Source organism: Erinaceus europaeus, chromosome 10 (assembly GCF_950295315.1).
Source record: "Erinaceus europaeus chromosome 10, mEriEur2.1, whole genome shotgun sequence".
NCBI classification, from domain to species: domain Eukaryota; kingdom Metazoa; phylum Chordata; class Mammalia; order Eulipotyphla; family Erinaceidae; genus Erinaceus; species Erinaceus europaeus.
Window position 1 is genome coordinate 103,559,740 of NC_080171.1, and position 20,353 is coordinate 103,580,092.

The 20,353-nt window shown below is 49.1% G+C and overlaps 1 protein-coding gene across 1 annotated transcript in view; it reads left to right on the forward strand.

Annotated features, from left to right (window-relative positions):
• LAMC3 (laminin subunit gamma 3) overlaps positions 1–20,353 on the forward strand; it is a 72,123-nt gene that overhangs the window by 43,700 nt on the left and 8,070 nt on the right. The window contains exons 12-24 of the mRNA XM_007530323.3: positions 683–901; positions 2,673–2,861; positions 4,361–4,606; positions 5,288–5,441; positions 6,380–6,522; positions 7,025–7,203; positions 9,496–9,637; positions 11,092–11,297; positions 11,675–11,751; positions 14,889–15,023; positions 16,332–16,479; positions 17,502–17,651; positions 18,134–18,236. Coding sequence (XP_007530385.2) covers positions 683–901; positions 2,673–2,861; positions 4,361–4,606; positions 5,288–5,441; positions 6,380–6,522; positions 7,025–7,203; positions 9,496–9,637; positions 11,092–11,297; positions 11,675–11,751; positions 14,889–15,023; positions 16,332–16,479; positions 17,502–17,651; positions 18,134–18,236 — 2,091 coding nt within the window. The remainder of the gene's footprint in view (positions 1–682; positions 902–2,672; positions 2,862–4,360; positions 4,607–5,287; positions 5,442–6,379; positions 6,523–7,024; positions 7,204–9,495; positions 9,638–11,091; positions 11,298–11,674; positions 11,752–14,888; positions 15,024–16,331; positions 16,480–17,501; positions 17,652–18,133; positions 18,237–20,353) is intronic.

Genomic DNA, 20,353 nt, shown 5'->3' on the forward strand with positions numbered 1-20,353 from the left:
TGGTTTTAAAAAAAAGGGAGAAGACATCTGTAGCACTGCTTCATCACTCATGAATCCTGCTCCCTGCCCCCACAGGCGGGGACCAGGGGCTTAAACCAGGATCCTCACACAGAATAGCATGTGTGCTTAACTGGGTGTGTTTATTTCTAATTTTGGTGTAAGCTGCCAACTTTGCCTTCAGAAGACTGCCCCCATCTGTATTCTAATGACCACAGCCACTTCTTCCTCTGGTACCAGTTCAGGTTCTCCAAAGGTCATTGTGTGTGCTTACGAGTGGGTCCCCTAGGAACTGCTTTAGTTCTGGAAGCAGAACCTCCTCATTCCTGCACCTCCATCCTTCCCTCATGTCCCTCCCCCACCACTGCACTTGAAGGAGCTTTCCTGTCCGTCATGGACTGTGAGCACACCATCGTTCGCAGTCACATAGCTTCAATATCTACATGAGCAAGTGGGTGTCTTACTATAAGGCTCCCACTCACATCTCCTTCCTGTTGAAAGTGACCTTCCCCCCCCCTTTGCCCTTTATTTGACTATTTTCAAAAAATGACAATTGATTCATAGGCTGCCTTTATTTCTGTGGGCCAGTAAGCCTTGCCTGTTACATATTGTGGATGGGACGTTTGGGGGTGGGGGTAGGGGTGATGTGCAAGTAACTCAGTTCCCCTCTCTCCCTGCTCTGCAGGCCAAGTCTTCCTATCGGAGGTCCGGCTCACCTCAGCTCAGCGGGGCCTCTCTCCCCCGGCCTCCTGGGTGGAAACCTGCTCCTGCCCCCAGGGGTACACAGGCCAGTTCTGTGAGTCCTGTGCTCCAGGATACAAGCGGGAGACACCACTGGGGGGACCCTATGCCAACTGTGTTCCCTGCACCTGTAACCAGCACGGAGCCTGTGACCCCGACACCGGTGAGTTCCCTGGTGCCCCATCCTCAGGCCACCCAGGCAACCCCCAGGGCTGTGTTCAAGGGTGGGTGATCACTAAAAAAACAACGTATCCATAAATGCAGCAGTGCTAGGAACTTCCTACACTCCATGGCAGAGACTGAAGGTGCAGGGACATTATATGACCAGTAGGTGGCAGAGTTGCTCTTCCCACAAATTTACTGCCAACTCCCCCAACTATTCAAGACCTGGTCCTGGGTCACTCCGCCAGGGGATGCTGTGTGGGGGGTGGGAAGCTGGCTTCACACAAATGTCAGGACAGACCAATGCCCTGCTGCTCTCCTGCACAGTTCAAAGGGTGGCAGCCCAGGCATCAAAAGACTAGCCATGGGAGGCAAACACCCCCACGGGGCTTCCTTCCTTTTTGTGGCCCTGGCAGGCAATATAGTTACCTAAGATCTCCTACTCCTTCCAGGCAGTGCCCCACCACAGGCCTGACTGAAGAAGCAATAGTGATTAGAAGGGACTGATTTGCCCCCCCCCCCCCCACTTAGAGCCCCTGGCTATGCCATAACTTCCTGCTCAATCTGGGTACAACTTCATCTGTAAAGTGGGCAGAATAGCCACAGTTCTTCTCACTGGATGCAAAGAATAGTCACTGTGGATGCTGGTGTTGGCAGTACAGGGGCCCAAAGAAAGAAACCAAGGCTGGTTCCCTCTGAAGCCACTCTGCTTCGTGTGTCCACCCCCAGCACTGTCCTACCTCTCCACCTCTACTGCTGGGAGCACTTAAACAGCTCTTGGTCACCCCCATCTCAGCCAAGCTCTATTTCTGACAGTGGGGCCCCTTCCTACACCCCAGGCTCTGAGTACCTAGTGGGAGAAGGTAGAGTTGTGGAATCCCCAATCCTTTGAAATCAATGGGGCAAAAAGTTTCCATTGAGTGAGACAAAGCAGCTCCCTGGGAGCCTGCAGACCCCTGGACAGGAAGCCTGGAGGTTAAGGGGATGGACGGGGCAGGGCAGGGGCAGCAGTAGCGCATCAGGTTAAGGGCACTCTGCAGGTCTGCAGGTGTCTATCTTTCTCTCCTCCTCTGTGTCTTCCCCCCATCTCTCTCAGTTTCTCTCTGTCCTAACCAACAACAACAGCAGCAACAACAACAACAGTAATAACAGCAACACCAACAACAACAATGGAAAAAAGATGGCCACCAGTGGCTTCATAGTGTAGGCACCAAGCCCCAGCAATAACCCTGGAGGCAAAAAAAAAAAAGATGGAAGGGAGATTTTTAAAAAAAGAGTGAGGAGGATGCCATGTCACAACAGTGTGTCATCCAACAGATCAGCCAATAGACTTTGAGGCAGGGCGATAACATAGTGGTTCTGCAAAAGACTTTCATGCCTAAGGCACTGAGGTTTCAAGTTTATTCCCGGGGGGAGAAAAACAAAACCTAAAATAGTAATGATACCAGTGTAATGAATGTGTGAACTGGGACTGTGCAAAGCGCTCTAAGTGCATTTGGTCTCAGTGAATCCCAGTGAAGACCTTGTAGGTGAGAGCCATCATCATGGCCATTTTATAGGTGAGGACACTGACACACACTGGAGCTAAACATCTGCTTGGGCTCATAGGGGCCCCAGAGGACACGAGCCCAGTGGACTGTCTAACCCACGCTGCCCCCAGGTTGGAAGCACCACCCCATTCTGCCTGGGATTTGCTCCGTGCACCCCCACACACACACATACACACTGGGATGCTAGCTGTCCCGGAGCTAGCATCTTGTCTTGCCCCTCAGGGATCTGCCAGTGCAGACACCACACCGAGGGCCCCTCCTGTGAGCGCTGCTTGCCTGGCTTCTATGGCAACCCCTTCACAGGACAGGAAAATGACTGCCAGCCCTGCCCGTGCCCAAGGCAGTCGGCCTGCACAACCCTCCCAGACAGCGGGGAGGTGGTGTGTACCCGCTGCCCCCTGGGCCAAAGAGGTGAGTAGCTCTTTCCCCAATGCCCTGCTCTGCCCTGGACTCCACAGGTAAGCTGCTGGGTTTGGAACGGGGCAGAGCGGGAAGGGCGCAGCTTGGGGTGGCAGGCCTGACCTCTGAGGGCGCTGAGCATCTGGTTTTAGTTATACCTGGTTTGCTCCCGACATCCAAGTGAAAGCCCTCCTGGAGTCTGACTGGTGAGCTATGCTAGCATCTTCCTCACACTCGCCCTGGAGCCTGAGAGGCTTTTTCCTGGTGAACAATGTTCAGGTCACTGTGTCTAGCCTCAGCCCTCCCGACATCCAAGTGAAAGCCCTCCTGGAGTCTGACTCTGGTGAGCTGTGCTAGCATCTTCCTCACACTCGCCCTGGAGCCTGAGAGGCTTTTTCCTGGTGAACAACGTTCAGGTCACTGTGTCTAGCCTCAGCAGTAGAGCACATGCCTGACATCCTGGTTTTGAGCCCCTGAGTCACGGAAGAGCAACAAAGGAAAAATAGGACAGAGTTTTATGGATGGTGGTTCAGTGTTGTGTGTTCTTTCTTTCTTCTGTCTCTGTCTCTCTTACTATCTCCTAAGTAAATGGAATATTTTCTAGGGTGGGAGAGAGAGAGAGAGAGAGAGAAAATCACTCTGGTACATGTGATGCCAGAAACTGAACTGTAACTTCAGGCTTGAGAGTCCAACTCTATTCACTGCACCACTTCTTGGACAGCAACAAATAAAATATTATTTTACAAATGGACCAAGACATGAGACTCTGGATTTAATCTCCAGTGCTACATAAAAAAAATTAATTAATAAAATAAAAAATATTAGCATATGACCCACCTTACCATACAGAAGACCTGGTATTTGAGCCCCTGCACCTCATGGAGGCTCAGTAGCACTGGGGGAAGCTCAGTGGATGGCAGAGCAGTACTGCGGAGTATCTCCACCTCTCTCTCTGGAATAAAATAAAATAAGCTCACCCAGAAGTGGTGGAAAGCCCAGTGCTGCTAAAACAAACAAATGACTAAGTAAATAAATAATAATAATAATAAATAATTATTAAATCAACAGTGAGAAGTGGTACAGAGATTAAATCAGAGAAATGCCAAGAAAAATCATTTGATGTAAGCACAGAGTTGATGATATGATGAGGATGGTCGGTGGGTGATGACAGCCAGTGCAACTTAGTGTTTGTATGTGCTACATGCTTTGGAAAAAAATGATCCCAACCAACCCTAATAGTTCTGTGAGGTAATTGCCATCAGTGTCCCCATTTTGTAGATGAGGAGTCCAAGTTCAGAGAGGCAGGGTGGCTTACCTGAGACCACACAGCCAGCCTGTGACTGAGCTGGGTCCTGGCTGTAGCTGACCGGACCTGACCTCATGGACCATGCTGAGCTCCCCATGGGGCCCCTAGCTTTGGCCCCTGCCCACCCTCACCTCTTGTGGGCCCAGCAGATGGGTCTCCTGCACATTGCACTGGCCCTCCACTCCCAGCCCTCCCCTCTCTCCAGGGTGGCGCTGTGAAATCTGCGATGATGGCTTTTTTGGAGACCCACTGGGACTCTCCAGTGCTCCTCGACCCTGCCTGCGGTGCCAGTGCAACGGGAATGTAGACCCCAATGCCGTGGGCAACTGTGACCCCCGGTCTGGCCACTGCCTGCGCTGCCTGCACAACACTACAGGTGTCCACTGTGAGCACTGTGAGGACGGCTTCTATGGGAACGCGCTGGCCCCTTGGCCCGCAGATAAGTGTGTGTGTGAGTACCAGTGCCCAGACTGCTGAGAGTATCTGTTGGAGCCTTGCCCCACCTGACCCAGTGGCTGTGCTACTTGAAGCAAGTTCCTTGCTTCTTCTGTCTCCTTGCCCAGGAAACATCAGGGTTTGCTCTTCTCCAGGGTCTCCTGCATCCTTGCCATGCTGTGACTTTTTTCCCTCAGGCCTTGATCACCTGTCACTGAATCTCAAGCTCTAGAATTAGCACTGTTTCAGGTGGCCTGTGACACTCTTCATTTTTGTACCCCCCCAAACATGTCCACAAGCTTTATAGGAGAAAAGCTCAGCTTTTGCCACAAACCCCTTTCCATACTCAGCTGGTCTCTGGTTTTATGGGGCCCTGAAGAGTGGAATCTTGTAACCCAAAATAAGGGGAGCAGGGGTCCACCCCCTGAAGCCCCTTAACTACTCACCAGTCCATCAGGCTCAGAGGGTCAGAAAGGCCACCTGCTACCATGACTGTTCCTGGCTGGCTCTCCAAACAAGGGCATGGAAAATGGGCTGCTATTTTAGTCTAGCCCTTGAGACTTTTTTCAGAAATGATTTTATGAGTCGGGACTGAAGTGAATCATTTTTGTGGACTGTGTCTTATGGGCCCCCAAAGCTGAGCAGATGACCTGTGTGGTTTGCCAACGTCCTTTCTCCCCCAACCCCCACCTCCCAGCCTGCAACTGCAGCCCTGAGGGCTCCATCCATGAGCAGGGACCCTGTGATCCAGTGACCGGCCAGTGCTCCTGCCTGCCTCATGTGACAGGACGGGACTGTGGCATCTGCAGCCCTGGCTTCTATGACCTCAAGCCCAGAAAAGGGTGCCAGAGGTAGGTGGGCTGAGACTGTGGCTGCCTTTCCCCTGGGCATCTTACCAGGATGGGAGAAGCCTCCAGAAGAACTAGAATGTGTCATCCTGGACCCACTGCCAGCTTTGTTGTACCCTTGACCAAAGGGGGACAATGGAACAGTCCCTGGGTGGGGGTCAGACTCCTAGTCTGGCAGCCTAGGATGCAGGCCACGTACTGCCCTAAAGGATATCCAGGTGGGCAAGTAGCCTGTCTGGGCTCTAATTCCCTTCTCAGTGATGCCATCATTTGGTGGACTTTGTAGCCACAGGAGCCCCTGAGTGGGCATCTATAGGTCTGTGCAGAATCCCAGGGAGGAGTCCAGTGGAGTAAAAAGGTTTCTTCTTCACCAGATTTCTCAGAGCCTTTATTTTTTTAAATATTTATTTATTTATTTATTCCCTTTTGTTGCCCTTGTTGTTTTATTGTTGTAGTTATTATTGTTGTTGTTATAGATGGCATTATTGTTGGACAGGACAGAGAGAAATGGAGAGAGGAGGGGAAGACAGAGAGGGGGAGAGAAAGATAGACACCCACAAACCTGCTTCACTGCCTGCAAAGCAACTCCCCTGCAGGTGGGGAGCCAGGGGCTCGAACCAGGATCCTAAAGCCAGACCTTGCGCTTTGCACCACCTACGCTTAATCTGTTGCTCTACCGCCTGACTCTGCTACTCAGAGCCTTTAATGTGTTCACTGAATTGTGACTTTCCAACAGAGGGATATAGTCTCCAAATGTGTAAGTCCCCAGAGTTTTTGTTTTATTTTGTTTTGTTAACACTTTGTGAGTCTGTGTTTCCCAGGATGCATTTGGGGGAAGCTATTTGACAGGTACACATAGAGACTCATCACTGCAGTTGGCAGAAACAGAAGTAGGAACAGCCCAAAACTTGCCTCATAGTGGGGTCCCTCCATTCCTGCAGCTGCAAGTGCCACCTGCTGGGCTCCCAGGAGAACCAGTGCGACCCCAAGACTGGGCAGTGCCCCTGCCGCCCAGGCACTGGAGGTCAGACCTGTGACAGATGCCAAGTGGGTTTCTTCGGCTTCTCCATCAAGGGATGTCGGGGTAAGGAAGCAGGTCCTTCTGGGTCTGCCTGGAAGTGGGGGTCTGAGGATCCTTGGCAAGAAGGACCAAGCAGGCTGATGGCCAAGTGGCTGTCTGTGCAAGAGGGAGAAAGGTCAGAAACAGGGCAGGTCTTGTGCAAGCAACTTTTTAAGTGCGGAGTAGATGAACAGAGCTGACATGCCGGTCCCAGGCCTAGAAGGATGGCTGAGAATCTAGTCCCAGATCCCCTGCTAAAGGCCCATGTGCCTGGGTTACTTCTCTGGACCTCTGTCTCCTCATCTGAGGAAACTCCTGCTCATGGCTGGCTTTATTTCAGTTCTGGGATCACTGAAATAAGCTAGGCTCCATTCCTCCTCACTCAGAAATGCCAGAGAAGGGCCTAGGAATGTATTAGGGGTCCCAGGGCGTCTGGAATAGTCGGGCTGAGGATGCCAGGACTTTCATAGTTAAGCTGTGGAGGTGGTCCTCACAGCACCCCTTTTTAGTCATCTGGCCCCTCCAGCCTGCAGGTGCTCCCCACTGGGCTCTGCCTCACCCCAGTGCCATGAGAATAGCACGTGCGTGTGCAGGCCCGGCTTCGTAGGCTACAAGTGTGACCGCTGCCAGGACAACTTCTTCCTCACGGCTGATGGCGCACACTGCCAGGAGTGCCCAACCTGCTACAGTCTGGTCAAGGAAGAGGTGAGAGAAACCCCAGGCCACAACCTGGCCATGCCCACCTCCATTCATTTCTCGTCTGCCTGCCCCCGTGAATGCCAATTCTGTCTGACACAGGGAACTGGTGGCTCATCCATAGTTTTTAGGCCCTCTGAGCCTGCCTGCCATCTCCCCCTTTTGCCCCTCAGCTTCCTGGCCCCTGCCAACCCAGCTCACCCCCACCATCCCAGGCAAGTTGACACATTTTCTAAAGTTCAGTGGAGATGAGTCCAGGGGACACTTGTGGTTAGTGAAGATCCTGAGGAGGGCAATACTCAATCTGGGGTGCAATTAGAATTGTGCAGTCAGAAACTGGAGCTCTGGAATTCCTGTCCTCCAGCCCTCTGAGTTCTCACATACCCAGACAGGTGACAACCTTGGTAAACTTGGTAAGTGTCTCCAGTATTAGGCCTGTGACCCCTTTGCTGAAACCAGTGAGGCTTTCAGAATACTGGCACCATGGGACCAGGCATTGGTGCACCTGGTTGAGCACACAAGCTGCCATGTGCAAGGACCTGGGTTTAAGCATCTGGTCCTCACTGCAGTGGGGAAGCTTCACGAGAGGTAAAGCAGTGCTGCAGGTATTTTTCTTTCTCTCTTTACCTCCCCTTCCCCTTTTAATTTCTCTGTCTTATCAATTGAAAAAAGAAAAGAAAGGAAAAGAAACCAGTATTCTGGCACCAGAGAGAGGTAAATTAATGTGCATGGCCCCCAGCAGCCCCTGGGCCAGCCCTGCTACAACCCAATGGTTGTACAGAAAAACAGGATGTAGGGGGCCAGGCAGTGGCACACCTGGTTAAGCACACATGGCACTAAGCACAAGGCCCACACAAGGATGTGGGGGGGACACTTCACAGGCGGTGAAGCAGGTCTGCAGGTGTCTATCATTCTCTCTCCCTCTCTATCTTACCCTCCTCTCTCAATTTCTCTCTGTCCTATTCAATAAAATGGGGAAAAAATGGCCACCAGGAGCAGTAGATTCATAGTACCAGCACTGAGCCCCAACAATAACCCTGGAGACAAAGGAAGAAAGAAAGAAAGAAAGAAAGAAAAGCAAGGAAAGAAAGGAAGGGAGGGAGGGAGGGAGAAAAGGGAACAAGAGGTCAGTAAAGACCAGCAAGTAACTTTTTTCAGGGTAAGTGTAGGACTTTTTAAAATATTTATTTATTCCCTTTTGTTGCCCTTGTTGTTTTATTGTTGTAGTTGTTATTGTTGTTATTGATGTCATTGTTGTTGGATAAGACAGAGAGAAATGGAGAGAGGAGGGGAAGACAGAGAGGGGGAGAGAAAGATAGACACCTGCAGACCTGCTTCACCGCCTGTGAAGCAACTCCCTGCAGGTGGGGAGCTGGTGGCTCAAATTGGGATCCTTACAGTGGTCCTTGCGCTTTGCGCCACGTGCACTTAACCCACTATGCTACCACCTGACTCCCAGAGCTTTTTTTTTTTTTAACTGACTTTGACATCAAATATGGAATGATAGGCCTTGTAATTTTTCAGAGCGTTTTTTGGACATTAGAATCCAGGACAAGGCTTGAGGTCCCTGCCCCATGGGATGGTTACATGATGAACTTCAACTGGTGTGTGGCTGGCAGTTGCTTGCAGCTGACTCCTAACAAGTGCTTTATAAATACACTTATTGTCCATGCTTGAGAGAATGGTGCTAGGAGATGCCATATAACACACCCAGCCAGAGAGTGTGTGTAGCGCTTGCTGGTGCAAAGCCCCGGGAATACAGACAACAGGATAGGCAGAAATCCTCCTGGATTTCCTTCCCCTTAGAAGGACAGAGTGTTGTGAACAGAATGCTACCAGGCACCCTGGGGTGGAGAGGGAAGGGGGAGCTGTGATGGCTGAGTGGGCAGGGATATTTCTAAGATCTGGAATGTCCTAAGCTTTGAGAACTGAGTAGAATTGGGTTTTGCATAGTCAAAAACTCAGACGTGTGTGATTTCACTGTGGGCCACTTTTTCATTCAGAGAGATTGAGGGTGAGGTGAAACACCACAGCACCAGAGCTTCCTCCAGTGTCATAGCTCTTCCCACATGGTGTCAGGGCTCAAACCTGGACTACACACATAGCTAGGCAGACTCCTCACTAAGAGAAACTTCTCTCGGGCTCCTGGGTTAGAACCTGGAGAAAGTAAACCTCAGGGAGGGTGGGCCAGCTGAAGTCAAAGGCGAGATGCATGTGTATGTGTATGTGTGTGGGGGGGGGTGTCCAGATAGAACTTCCAGGTCATCAGCCTCATACAACCTTCCTTCCCTGTCCCTCCAGGCTGCCAAGCTGAAGGCCAGGCTGGCCCTGATGGAGGGGTGGCTGCAGGGGTCTGATTGTGGCAGGCCCTGGGGACCACTGGACATCCTGCAAGGAGAGGCCCCCCGGGGGGACACCTACCAGGCTCACCTCCTATTACAAGGTACAGCAGGGAGTGGAGTGGGGGGTGTCCCCTGTTGGTACCCTTGGAATGGTCACAGGGTGCTTTGAGGGCTCTAGGTTTCGGGCAAAGGAACGCATGCCTGACTTCCATGACTAGGTGGGTTCCTCCCATGGTGTGGCCCTGTCATTCCATGAGCCTCTCCTTCCAGGTGCGTGTTGTGACTTTGTTAATACCAATCTCTGATTACAACACCTATCCCCATGTCTCCTGGCCCGTGCAGACCTTTAGCTCACGACAGGATATGGTTTCAACCAAGCAGCAGCAATTGCGAGGGTGCTGTCCCAGGTGCTGAGCAGGCGGAGTTCCTGCTGTCTTCATAGTTGACTATTTTACTCCCAGAAACAATACTGACATAGAAAGTGGGGGCTGGGCAGTGGCATACTGGGTTAAATGCACTTAGTATGAAGCGCAAGGACCAGTGTAAGGATCCCAGTTTGAGCCCCCAGCTCCCCACCAGCAGGGGGGTCGCTTCACAAGCAGTGCAACAAGTCTGCAGGTGTCTTTCTCTCCCCTTTTCTGTCTTCCCCTCCTCTCTCAGTTTCTCTCTGTCCTATCCAACAACAGCAACAACAACAACAATAACAGTAATAGCAGCAGCAACAATGGAAAGAGGAGCTCCAGGAGCAGTGGATTTATAGTTCATGCACCAAGCCCCAGTAATAACCCTGGAGGAAAAAGAAAAAAAGAAAGAAAGAAAGAAAGAAAAATGAGCAGGCGGGCTAAATAGCTCACTTGGAAAGTGCTGTTTTTCTGTGTGACCCAGGTTTGAACCCAGCCCTCATCACATTGAAGGAAGTTTTGGTGCCTTAGTCTCTTTCAGTACTCTCTCTCTCTCTCTCTCTCTGTGCCTCTCTGCCTTTTATATTTCTATCTTTAAAAAAAATAAGGGAAAAGTAAATAAAAGAGTAATTAGTAAAATAAGATAGTCCCTAAAGCTAGATGGAGTTTGGCCCTGGAACACAGGTGCTTAAGCAACACAAGAGGAAGACTGATTATTCTGTGAAAAGTCATGTTTCTGAGCACCCAGACTTCTCTATCAGCCAGGCATAGGTGAGCTGTGCACCTGTTAGCAAGATTATTTAAACAGGAAGCTGCTGGATGCCACTATATTCAAACACTCATGTGAGTCGCACTGCAAACTTCAGCCCTGGCTCAGGCATGGTTTCTCTGCTGTCCAAGGCTCAGCAGTCATTTGTTGTATCTCTTAGATGTGTTCTTTCCCTCTCTGAGTGACTTCCTGTGGGGTGGCCTTCTCTGGTCCTCAACTTTTGCATCTGTGAAATAGAGAGGCTCTTCTTTTGGGACCAAGTCAAGACTAGAGATGGAGTCTAGCAGTGCCAGGAAGAGTAGAGGACACCACTGGGGGACACCTAAGTGGGATGGGCTTTCACGTGGTATTTCGAGTGCTTTGTATGGCCATGGGCTTTCTGCAGGGTCCCGGGATGCCTTTCTGGAGCAGGTGACTAGCCTCGAGGGTGCGGTGAAGGCTGCTCAGGAGCAGCTGCAGGTGCTGAGGAGGAGTGCCCACTGTGCTCAGCATGGAAAGGAGAAGACCTGCATCCAGATGGCACACCTAGAGGTGGCACTGGAGTCCTCTCGAGAGGAGATTCTGCATGCAGCTACCATCTTCCAGTCTCTGGTAACCCAGGGGGACCCCCTTCTTCATACCAAACTTGGGCTCAGTGCTGTTTACTTTGTGATCCTGGGCATATCTTCCTTCTTTAGGATGCCAGTTTCCTCATCTGTGAAATAGGGGTGGGGGAGTCCCTCAGTGCCTCCTCTGCTGTTTGAGATCACATGTGCAATGAATGAGGCACACAGTATGCTGACAGTGACTGGCATCACTGCTGTTAACTCCACGCCCCCGGATTCCACTCTCCTGCTACTGACTTGGTAGCTGGCTTTGAGCACTTCCAGATAACTGGTGCTGTCTGGCTCTGCCTCCAGCTTAGCCAGAATTGGCCTTTGCCCTCAGGGCCAGGCTGTCTATTTCCTCTTCTCTTCTTTGCTCTAAAGGTGATTCCTCAGGAAGGGGTTGGTCAACCCACCAACTGGAGCCACGTGGCCACAGAGTCCCGTGACCTGGCCAGGAGGTGAGCCCCCAGGTCTCCACAGATGGATGGGCAGGGAGAGAGTTTTCACACTCACATAGTCACAGAGGGAATCCAGCCCCTTTCCTGTGGATTCCAGGATCAGGGTCATGGTCAGCATTATAGGTATCCCAAGCCCAGGATTAGGAATCAGATGAATGTAAGAGCTGCTCACTGGGAGCAAAGAGTGTCATCACCATGAAAGAGAGAGGTATACAAGGACAGCATGAGTCCAGAGCTGTCAGTGGGGATGCAAAACTGGAGAGACTACAGGCATCTCAGCCCATCCACTTTTTTTTTTAAGTTTTATCAAGATGTAATTCACACACACACAAAAAAAAAAAGATGTAATTCACATACATTCTAAATAGTTATGCATTTTAAGTATATAATGCAGGGAACTGAGATATAGCTCACTCAATAGAGTACATACTTTATCATGCACAAGGAACTAGGTTCAAATCCCCGGCCACCACATGGGACCACCTGCACAGAGAAAGCTTCATGAAAGGTGGAGCAGTACTGTGGTATCTGTCCTTCTCTCTCTATCTGTCTGTCTATCTGTCTGTCTGTCTATCTATCCATCTATCTATCTATCTTTCTATCTATCTATCTCTCATCCTCTGTAGGAAAGAAAAGCAAAGAGTAGGTACAGGTGGTGGTACAACCAGGAAAGCACACACAGTTACCATGCATGAGGATCCAGGTTTGAACCCCTGATCTTCACATATGGGTGGGAAGCTTCATGAGTAATGGATCAAGCTGCAGGTGTCTATCTCCTTCTCTCACCCTATTTCCTTTTGTATCTAACATAACAAGGAAAAATTAAAAAGAAAAAAATGGCCACTAGGAATGATGTATTTGTCATGCAGTCACTAAGCCCCAGTCATAACCCTGGTAGAAAAGAAAGAAAAAAGAAAAAAATATCAGCCAGGAGTGATGGAATTGTGTAACCCCTGGTAGCAAAAAAATTAAATAGATCATGATAAAAAAATCTTCATAAAATGTATGATTCAGTGGCTTTCAGTTTATCCACAGACTTGTACAACTATTCATACAATTTTAGGACACTTTCATCACCTAAAATTCATCCCCATACCTATTTCACTCCCCACTTCTCACCTTCCCCAGCCCGAGGCAACCACTATTCATTCCCCTTCTGTCTCTACGGATGTACCTCTTCTGAGCATCTCATATCAATGCAATACATGGACTTCTGTGTCTGGCTTCTTTCACTTAGTATCATCTTTTCAAGGATGACCCATGTTGCTACTCGTGTCAACACTTCATTCCTTAAAAAAAACTTAAATAAATAAATAAATAAAAACCTGGGAGTCGGGCGGTAGTGCAGTGGGTTAAGCGTACGTGGTGCAAAGTGCAAGGACCGGTGTGAGGATCCTGGTTCGAGCCCCCAACTTCCCACCTGCAGGGGAGTCGCTTCATAGGCGGTGAAGTAGGTCTGTAGATGTCTGTCTTTCTCTCCCCTTCTCTATCTTCCCCTCCTCTCTCCATTTCTCTCTGTTCTATCCAACAACAGTGGATAACAACAATAACAACTACAACAACAATAAAACAATACAACTACAACAACAATTCTTCTTCTAGCGTTTGCCCTTCTTCCGTAGCCAGTCAACAGCGTCAGGTTGAAAGCTGTCAGGAGCTGCTTGTTGCTGGCTTTGAAAGTGACTGGGATCCATGTGGATTCAGTCGGCTAGGAAGGATTGTCAGTTTCCCCAATGAACAACAACAATAAAAACAACAAGGGCAACAAAAACGAAATAAATAAATCAATATAAAAAATTTTTTTAAAAAAGCAGATAATAGTCTCTTTATGAATGTGCCACATTTAGTTTAGCCAGTCACTGGTCAACTTAAGATCCTAAAAACACAAAATATTGGGAGTCGGGTGGTAGCGCAGTGGCTTAAGTGCATGTGGCACCAAGCGCAAGGACCGATGTAAGGATCCCAGTTCCAGCCCCTGGCTCCCCACCTGCAGGGAAGTTGCTTCACAGGTGGTGAAGCAGGTCTGCAGGTGTCTGTCTTTCTCTTGCCTTCTCTGTCTTCCCCTCCTCTCTCCATTTCTCTCTGTCCTATCCAACAACAATGACATAAATTACAATAACAACTACTACAGCAACAATAAAAAGACAACAAGGGCAACAAAAGGGAAAATAAATAAATAAAAATTTTTAAAAATCTTAAAACAAAAGCACAAAATATTCAAGAATGCCCCCCCTTTAACTGTACTCTGCAGACTTTGGACCCATGTCACAGCTAAAAAAAACCAGACTCAGAATTTAAGTGACTTGCTTAAGGACATACATCTTGGAAGTGGGATTCAAACCCAGGCAGTCTTGGCCACAGTCTTCTCTGCTGTTTTCATTAGGGTGACCACATGAAATCTGTTTACAGCTGAAACAGATTTTTATATGTGAGGCCTGGGGAAACAGCATAATAGTTATGCAAAATGACTTTCATGCTTGAGGTTCTGAGGCCTCAGGTTCAAACCCCTGCACTACTATAAACCAAAGCTGAGCAGTGCTCTCGTTCTTCTCTCTATATCATTTCATCTATACCTCTCTCATTCATAAATAAGTAAATAAATAAATAAATAAATATCCAGGTGATAGCACAGCATGAGGATCCCGGCTCAAGCCCCTGGCTCCCCACCTGCAGGGGGGGTCACTTCACAGGCAGTGAGGCAGGTCTGCAGGTGTCTATCTTTCTCTCCCTTTCTCTGTCTTCCCCTCCTTTCTCGATTTCTCTCTGTCCTATGCAACAACAACAGCAATGATAATAATAACAACAAGGGCAACAAAAGTGGGGGGGAAATGGCCTCCAGGAGCAGTGGATTCATAGTGCAGGCACCACACCCCAGTAATAACCCTGGAAGCAAATAAATAAATAAAACATTTAGAAAAAGAAAAGGTGTTTAGATCTTATGTGTGATGCAAGCCCTTGTTAATTATCATGTCAGGGCAGCAGGCCTAGGTAACAGGGAGGTGGGTCTCCTTCTCATCAGCGAGGACGAGTCTTAGTGTTGTATTGTTTGAGGACAATAAGAGCCCCACAAGGTAGGGATGTGCGTTTGGGGGCTAGGGTGTTGAGTTCACTCAACACTCATGGATGTCTCTCTGCAGCCACAGGGATACTGCCACCAAGATAGAGGCCACAGCTCGAAGGGCCCTGCTGGCCTCTAATGCCAGTTATACACTTCTCTCCAGTCTGCTGGAAGGCAGGCTGGCCCTGGAGGCGCGACAAGAACTGGAGGACAGGTGAGCTCTCCCCAGGGTAGGCAGGAGTTTAGCCCCCTGGAGAAACAAGGCCTCCTCAGAGCCAGCCTCCTTGCCCTGGGTCTTTGGGCGGGGTCAGCATGTTTGATGTCTGATGTTTTGGGCCCACAGAAAGGAATGTTGTGTGAACCTGCTCAAACCCACTGGGGGTGCTCTTAACTTCCTTCCCCACTGTGTGTGTGTGTGTGTGTGTGTGTGTGTGTGTGTGTGTGTGTGTGTGTGTGTGTGTTTCATGAGTCCTGAGCTGACTTCCTAGAATCTGATTGGCTCAACTCAGGTCAGGTGATCATCCTGAGTCAATGTGTATGTCTGGAAGACAGTCACATGACCACTCTCAAAGACAAGGGCTCTCTGAGCTGGGTGAGGAGTGGGAAGGAGTGAGGCTGGGGTCTCCAGCCCAGCTGTGCACCGAGGCCATAGGAGTGGGCTGGGGCAGCTGGACAAGGCAGAAAATTGTTTTCACCAGGTGATTACAGCACTGCAGAGCAATCCTGCAGCCCAGGGACCTCCATTTAGCAAGGTCACCTAAGGGCCTGGCTGGGCCTCAAGCAGAGCCTGAGCTGCTCTGCTCAACTTTCCTGTCACCAATTAACCTCTTCATTCATCCAAAGGAGCCAAACATTTGCAAAACATGTGATGCTTGAAAGGAAACCAAGCACAAGCCCCTTCAGAAAAGCAAGGATGAACTGAGTGAATGAAGAGACAAGAATGAGGGCTCTCTTCTGCCTTCTCCATTCATTTGAAAGCTTCTGTGTAGGGACCAGTTTCTGAAGCCAGCTGCTAGGCACCAGCCCCTCAGAAGGTGTCCCTACTGGGAAAGTTGGGAGATGAAATGATACACACACACACACACACACACATACACACACACAGAGAGAGAGAGAGAGAGAATTAAGACAGCAGTGCATTGCTCCCCCATCCCAGAAGCTCCCCTCAGTGCTGTCCACGGTGCTCTCATGTGGTGTTGGGCATCAAACCCACAGCCTCGATCACAGTAAGGCAGGTGGTCTACCCACTAAGCTACCTCCTAGCCCCTTGGGTCTCCTGATCTTTGAATTTCTCTCCCAACTTTCCCAGTAGGGCCACACTACTGGTCCCTACACAGAAACTTTCAAATAAATGGAGAAGGCAGAAGAGAGCCCTCATTCTTGTGTCTGTCTGCCTGTCTCTCCCTGAGTATATTAGAACAAAAATAAGTTTAAAAACAGTAGCTCCAACGGATGGCTGGGACAATGATGGGAAGGACGTCCTGTGTCCTGGTTCATACACATCCTCTATGTTTCTTCACAGGTACCAGGAGGTCCAGGTGGCCCAGATGGCACTGGACACAGCAGTGGCAGAGGTGCTGCCTGAAGCTGAGCGGGCACTGACCTTCGTGCAGCAAGTCAGCACAGATGCAGCCCCACACCTTGCCCTGCTGGCTGCTCCCACAGCACTGGTCAGCTGGGCTGCCCTCGGAAGACTGCATGGGGTGGGGGGCAGGGAGGAGGCAGGGATCCAGTGTAACTCACACAGAGGCAGAAGAGGTGACTTCTTGCTAAACACATAGCAGTCAAGGACAAGGAGACCCACTCCCGGGGCTTGGTGTCTCCCTGCCTGGCAGAACTCAGCCAACCCCTGTTTTTTGTAAGTGTTCCTGGGGCTGAACCTTCTCCACCACAGTAGCTTTAACAATGTGATCTGACCTCAGGTGGACATAGGTTCAAGTCCTGCCTCCTACACTCCAGCTGTGACCTTGGCCAAGGACATGCCCTTCTTCCTGTGCCTGAGTTATTTGTCTGTCAGATGGTATTTGCCACAACATTCTTTTCGGGCTTGTGTCCCTGGGCTGGGGGAGGGAGTTCTTGAACATTGCACAAGGTGGCCTCTAGTGCTTCCTCATTCCCACTGTGCCTGACAGAAATCTTATCACCACCAGATTGCTCAGCTCCATCATTTCTTCCCCATAATCATGAAATCGCCAAACTCAGAAACTGAACTTTAAAAAAAAAAGAAAAAAGAAAAAGAAAGAAAGAAAGAAAAAGGCTAGGTTTCTAGAAATGCATTTGAACAGACCCTAGCGGGTATTAACTTTTCCCAGGTAGCTCATTTGGTCTCTGCTTCTCTCCCCTGCACCCCTTGTGTGAAAAGTGACTTGCAGGATGTAGTGGGTTTGACCCTGAGCACTACTCTGGATAGGGATGGCGATGTTAGGCGGTGGGCAGTCATTTTACAGCCTGGGAAATTTCTGATTTAGAGGTACATCTCATCCCAAGGTTTCAGTTAAAGGATTGTGGGTGTGCGGAAGGAAAGGCTGATCAGGGTCAGGTGAGATGGTTGCCTGAAGCCACCCTTTTAGAATTGTGACACTAGAATGTAACCTTCAGGTGCTAAGTTCTCCAGCCTGGGTTCTGCTGGGACACCTCAGATGGGTACCCCACACCACATAGAGACTTTGCCTGGCTCTCCATCTCCCTGCAGTCTGAGAAATCCTGGGCTGAGGACCTGAGCCTGAAGATGCAAACCCTGGAGGAGATGGTCACATCAAGGGAGCTTGTGGTCACTGAGTCTGTGCGGACCCTCCAGGACACTGCCCAGGCTGAGCTGCACAAGACAGAGCGCCTTACACAGGTGAGGAGGTGGGGACTGGGACGATGATGGTGGAGGCGGGGGACAAAGGCCACAAGTAATTCCTCTTTTACTTATTTATTTACTTATTTTATTTACGTATTTATTTATTTATTCTCTATAGCCAGAAATCAGGGTCGAAGGGGGAGATAGGGAGAGAGACAGAGAGATACCTGCAGCCCTGCTTCACCACTTGCAAAGCTTTCCCGCTGCAGGTGGGGACTAGGGGCTTGAGCTTGTGTCCTTGCGCATTATAGTATACCAACTCAACCAGGTGTTCCACCACCTGGTCTCCACAAGTAATTTCTCTCCTCTCAAGCTCCTGGGACTCTCAGAACAGCCCACAGAAGGCTTCTTGTGAGAATTATTGAGGATACTAAAACAAGCCAGGTGTTCCTTGCAAGTAGCTTCATTCACTATCAGAGTCTGTGGATTTGGTGTTCCCCTACCCCACTTCTCACCATCCACTCTTCTCCTCTCTCCAGCTGCACCAAGAGGCCAGAGCTGCCCTGACCAGGGCTACCTCTTCTGTCAAGGCTGCCACAATGACCGTCACAGGGGCCAGGAGCCTGCTGGCTGACCTGGAAGGTACGCATGCCCTTACATACATAAATGCCAGTGACAGTCCCAGACTCTAGATCCAGCTGGCACTGGCATGACTGCAGGGGACAAATGTCCACACGTGTGGATACAGGCCAAGAGGACCAGTCCCTCCATGTGTCAGGACCTTTCTCTGTAACTTGGTGTATTTCTCTCTATATTAAATTTTATTGCCACCAGGTTTATCGCTGGGGCTCAGTGTCTGCACTACGAATCCAACACTCCTGGCCGCCATTTTGCCCTCCTCACCTTCTATTTTATTTGACAGGACAGAGAGAAACTGAGAGAGGAGGGAGGGAAGGAGGGAAAGTGAGAGTGAGAGAGAGAGAGACCTCCAGCCCTGCTTCACTCTTGTGAAGTTTCCCCTGCAGATGGGGACTGGGGACCCGAACCTGGGTCTTCACACATGGTTACAGGTGTGCTCGATTAGGTTCACCACTGCCTGGCCTCCCCTTGGTTTATTTCTCTAGACCAGATTTTTTTTTTAAATTTCGGGGCCAGAAGATTAGCTCGCAAAGTTGGGCACTTGCTTTCCGTGCACTGTGATTTCTCCCCTCTCCTGTCTCTTTCTCTTTGTCCATCTGAATGAAGAAGTGCTCCAGGCATGTAAGAAGCCTCACTCATAAAAATTTTTTTTAAAAAAGTAGGAAATCAGGCAGTAGCACAGCTGGTTAAGTGCATGTGACAAAAAGCACAAGGACCAGCGTAAGGATCCCAGTTCGAGCCCCCAACTCCCCACCTGCAGGGGAGTAGCTTCACAGGTGGTGAAGCAGGTCTGCAGGTGTCTATCTTTCTCTCCTCCTCTGTCTTCCCTTCCTCTTTCCATTTCTCTCTGTCCTATCCAACAACAACAACAGCAATAACAATGATAAAACAACAAAGGCAACAAAAGGGAATAAATAAATAAAAATTTTAAAGTAATAAAATAATTTTATTTTTATATTGTAATTACTATTCATGGTAAACTTCTTTTAGCATATTATCTGCAAGAAAAGGAAAAGACTGGGGGGGTCGGGCGGTAGCGCAGCGAGTTAAGCGCACGTGGCGCTAAGCACAATGACCGGCATAAGGATCCCGGTTTGAGCCCCCAGCTCCCCACCTGCAGGGGAGTCGCTTCACAGGCGGTGAAGCAGGTCTGCAGGTGTCTGTCTTTCTCTCCCCCCCGTCTTCTCCTTCTTTCTCCATTTTTCTCTGTCCTAACGACGACGACATCAATAACAACAACAATAATAACTACAACAACATTGAAAAACAAGGGCAACAAAAGGGAAAATAAATAAATGTTTTTTAAAAACAAGGGCAACAAAAAGGGAAAATAAATAATCATAAAAAATTAAAAGTAAAGGGAAAAAACTCACATACTTCCTTATAAAGGGAAATTACTTACATAATAAAACCTGGATCCAAGAGATATCTTACCCAGTAAAGTATACACCCTGTGTGTGAGGCCCTGGATTCAAGCCCCAGCACCACAGAGACAGCACTGCTCCCTCTCTTACCTCTCTCTGTCTCTCTTTCTCCACATCTCTCTCTCTCTCTCTCTCTCTCTCTCTCACACACACACACACACACACACACACACAAGAAATGAAGAAATTAACCATGGGAAACTAATAAAAATTCTGTGTTTTTCCTTTTTTTTTTTTCTTTTTTTCTTCTTCTGGGATTTTGTGCCTGCATAATTCTGCCGCTCCTGGAGAACTGTTGCTTGTTTGTTTGTTTGTTTGTTTGTTTTTACCAGAGCACTTCTCAGCTCTGGTTTATGGTGCAGGAGATTGAACCTGGGACTTTGGAGCCTCAAGCATGAGAGTCTCTTTGCATAACTATTATGCTGTCTACCCTTTCCCTTATTTTACTTTTTTTACTGATTCTATAATCATTTACAAATTTAAGGTTTCAGGAGTATACTTTCTTTTTTTTTTTTCTTTTATCCCACCCCTAGACCTACCCACACCATAGAAATATGAGACAACTTTAATGTGTGGAAAGGGAGGGAGAAATAGAAGATGTTCAAGCAAAGAATGAGACAAGAACAGTTTAATAAAGACTCTTTGGTGTGTTTGTATATAGTGTATTTATATATAAAATATATCTATGGTGCTTTT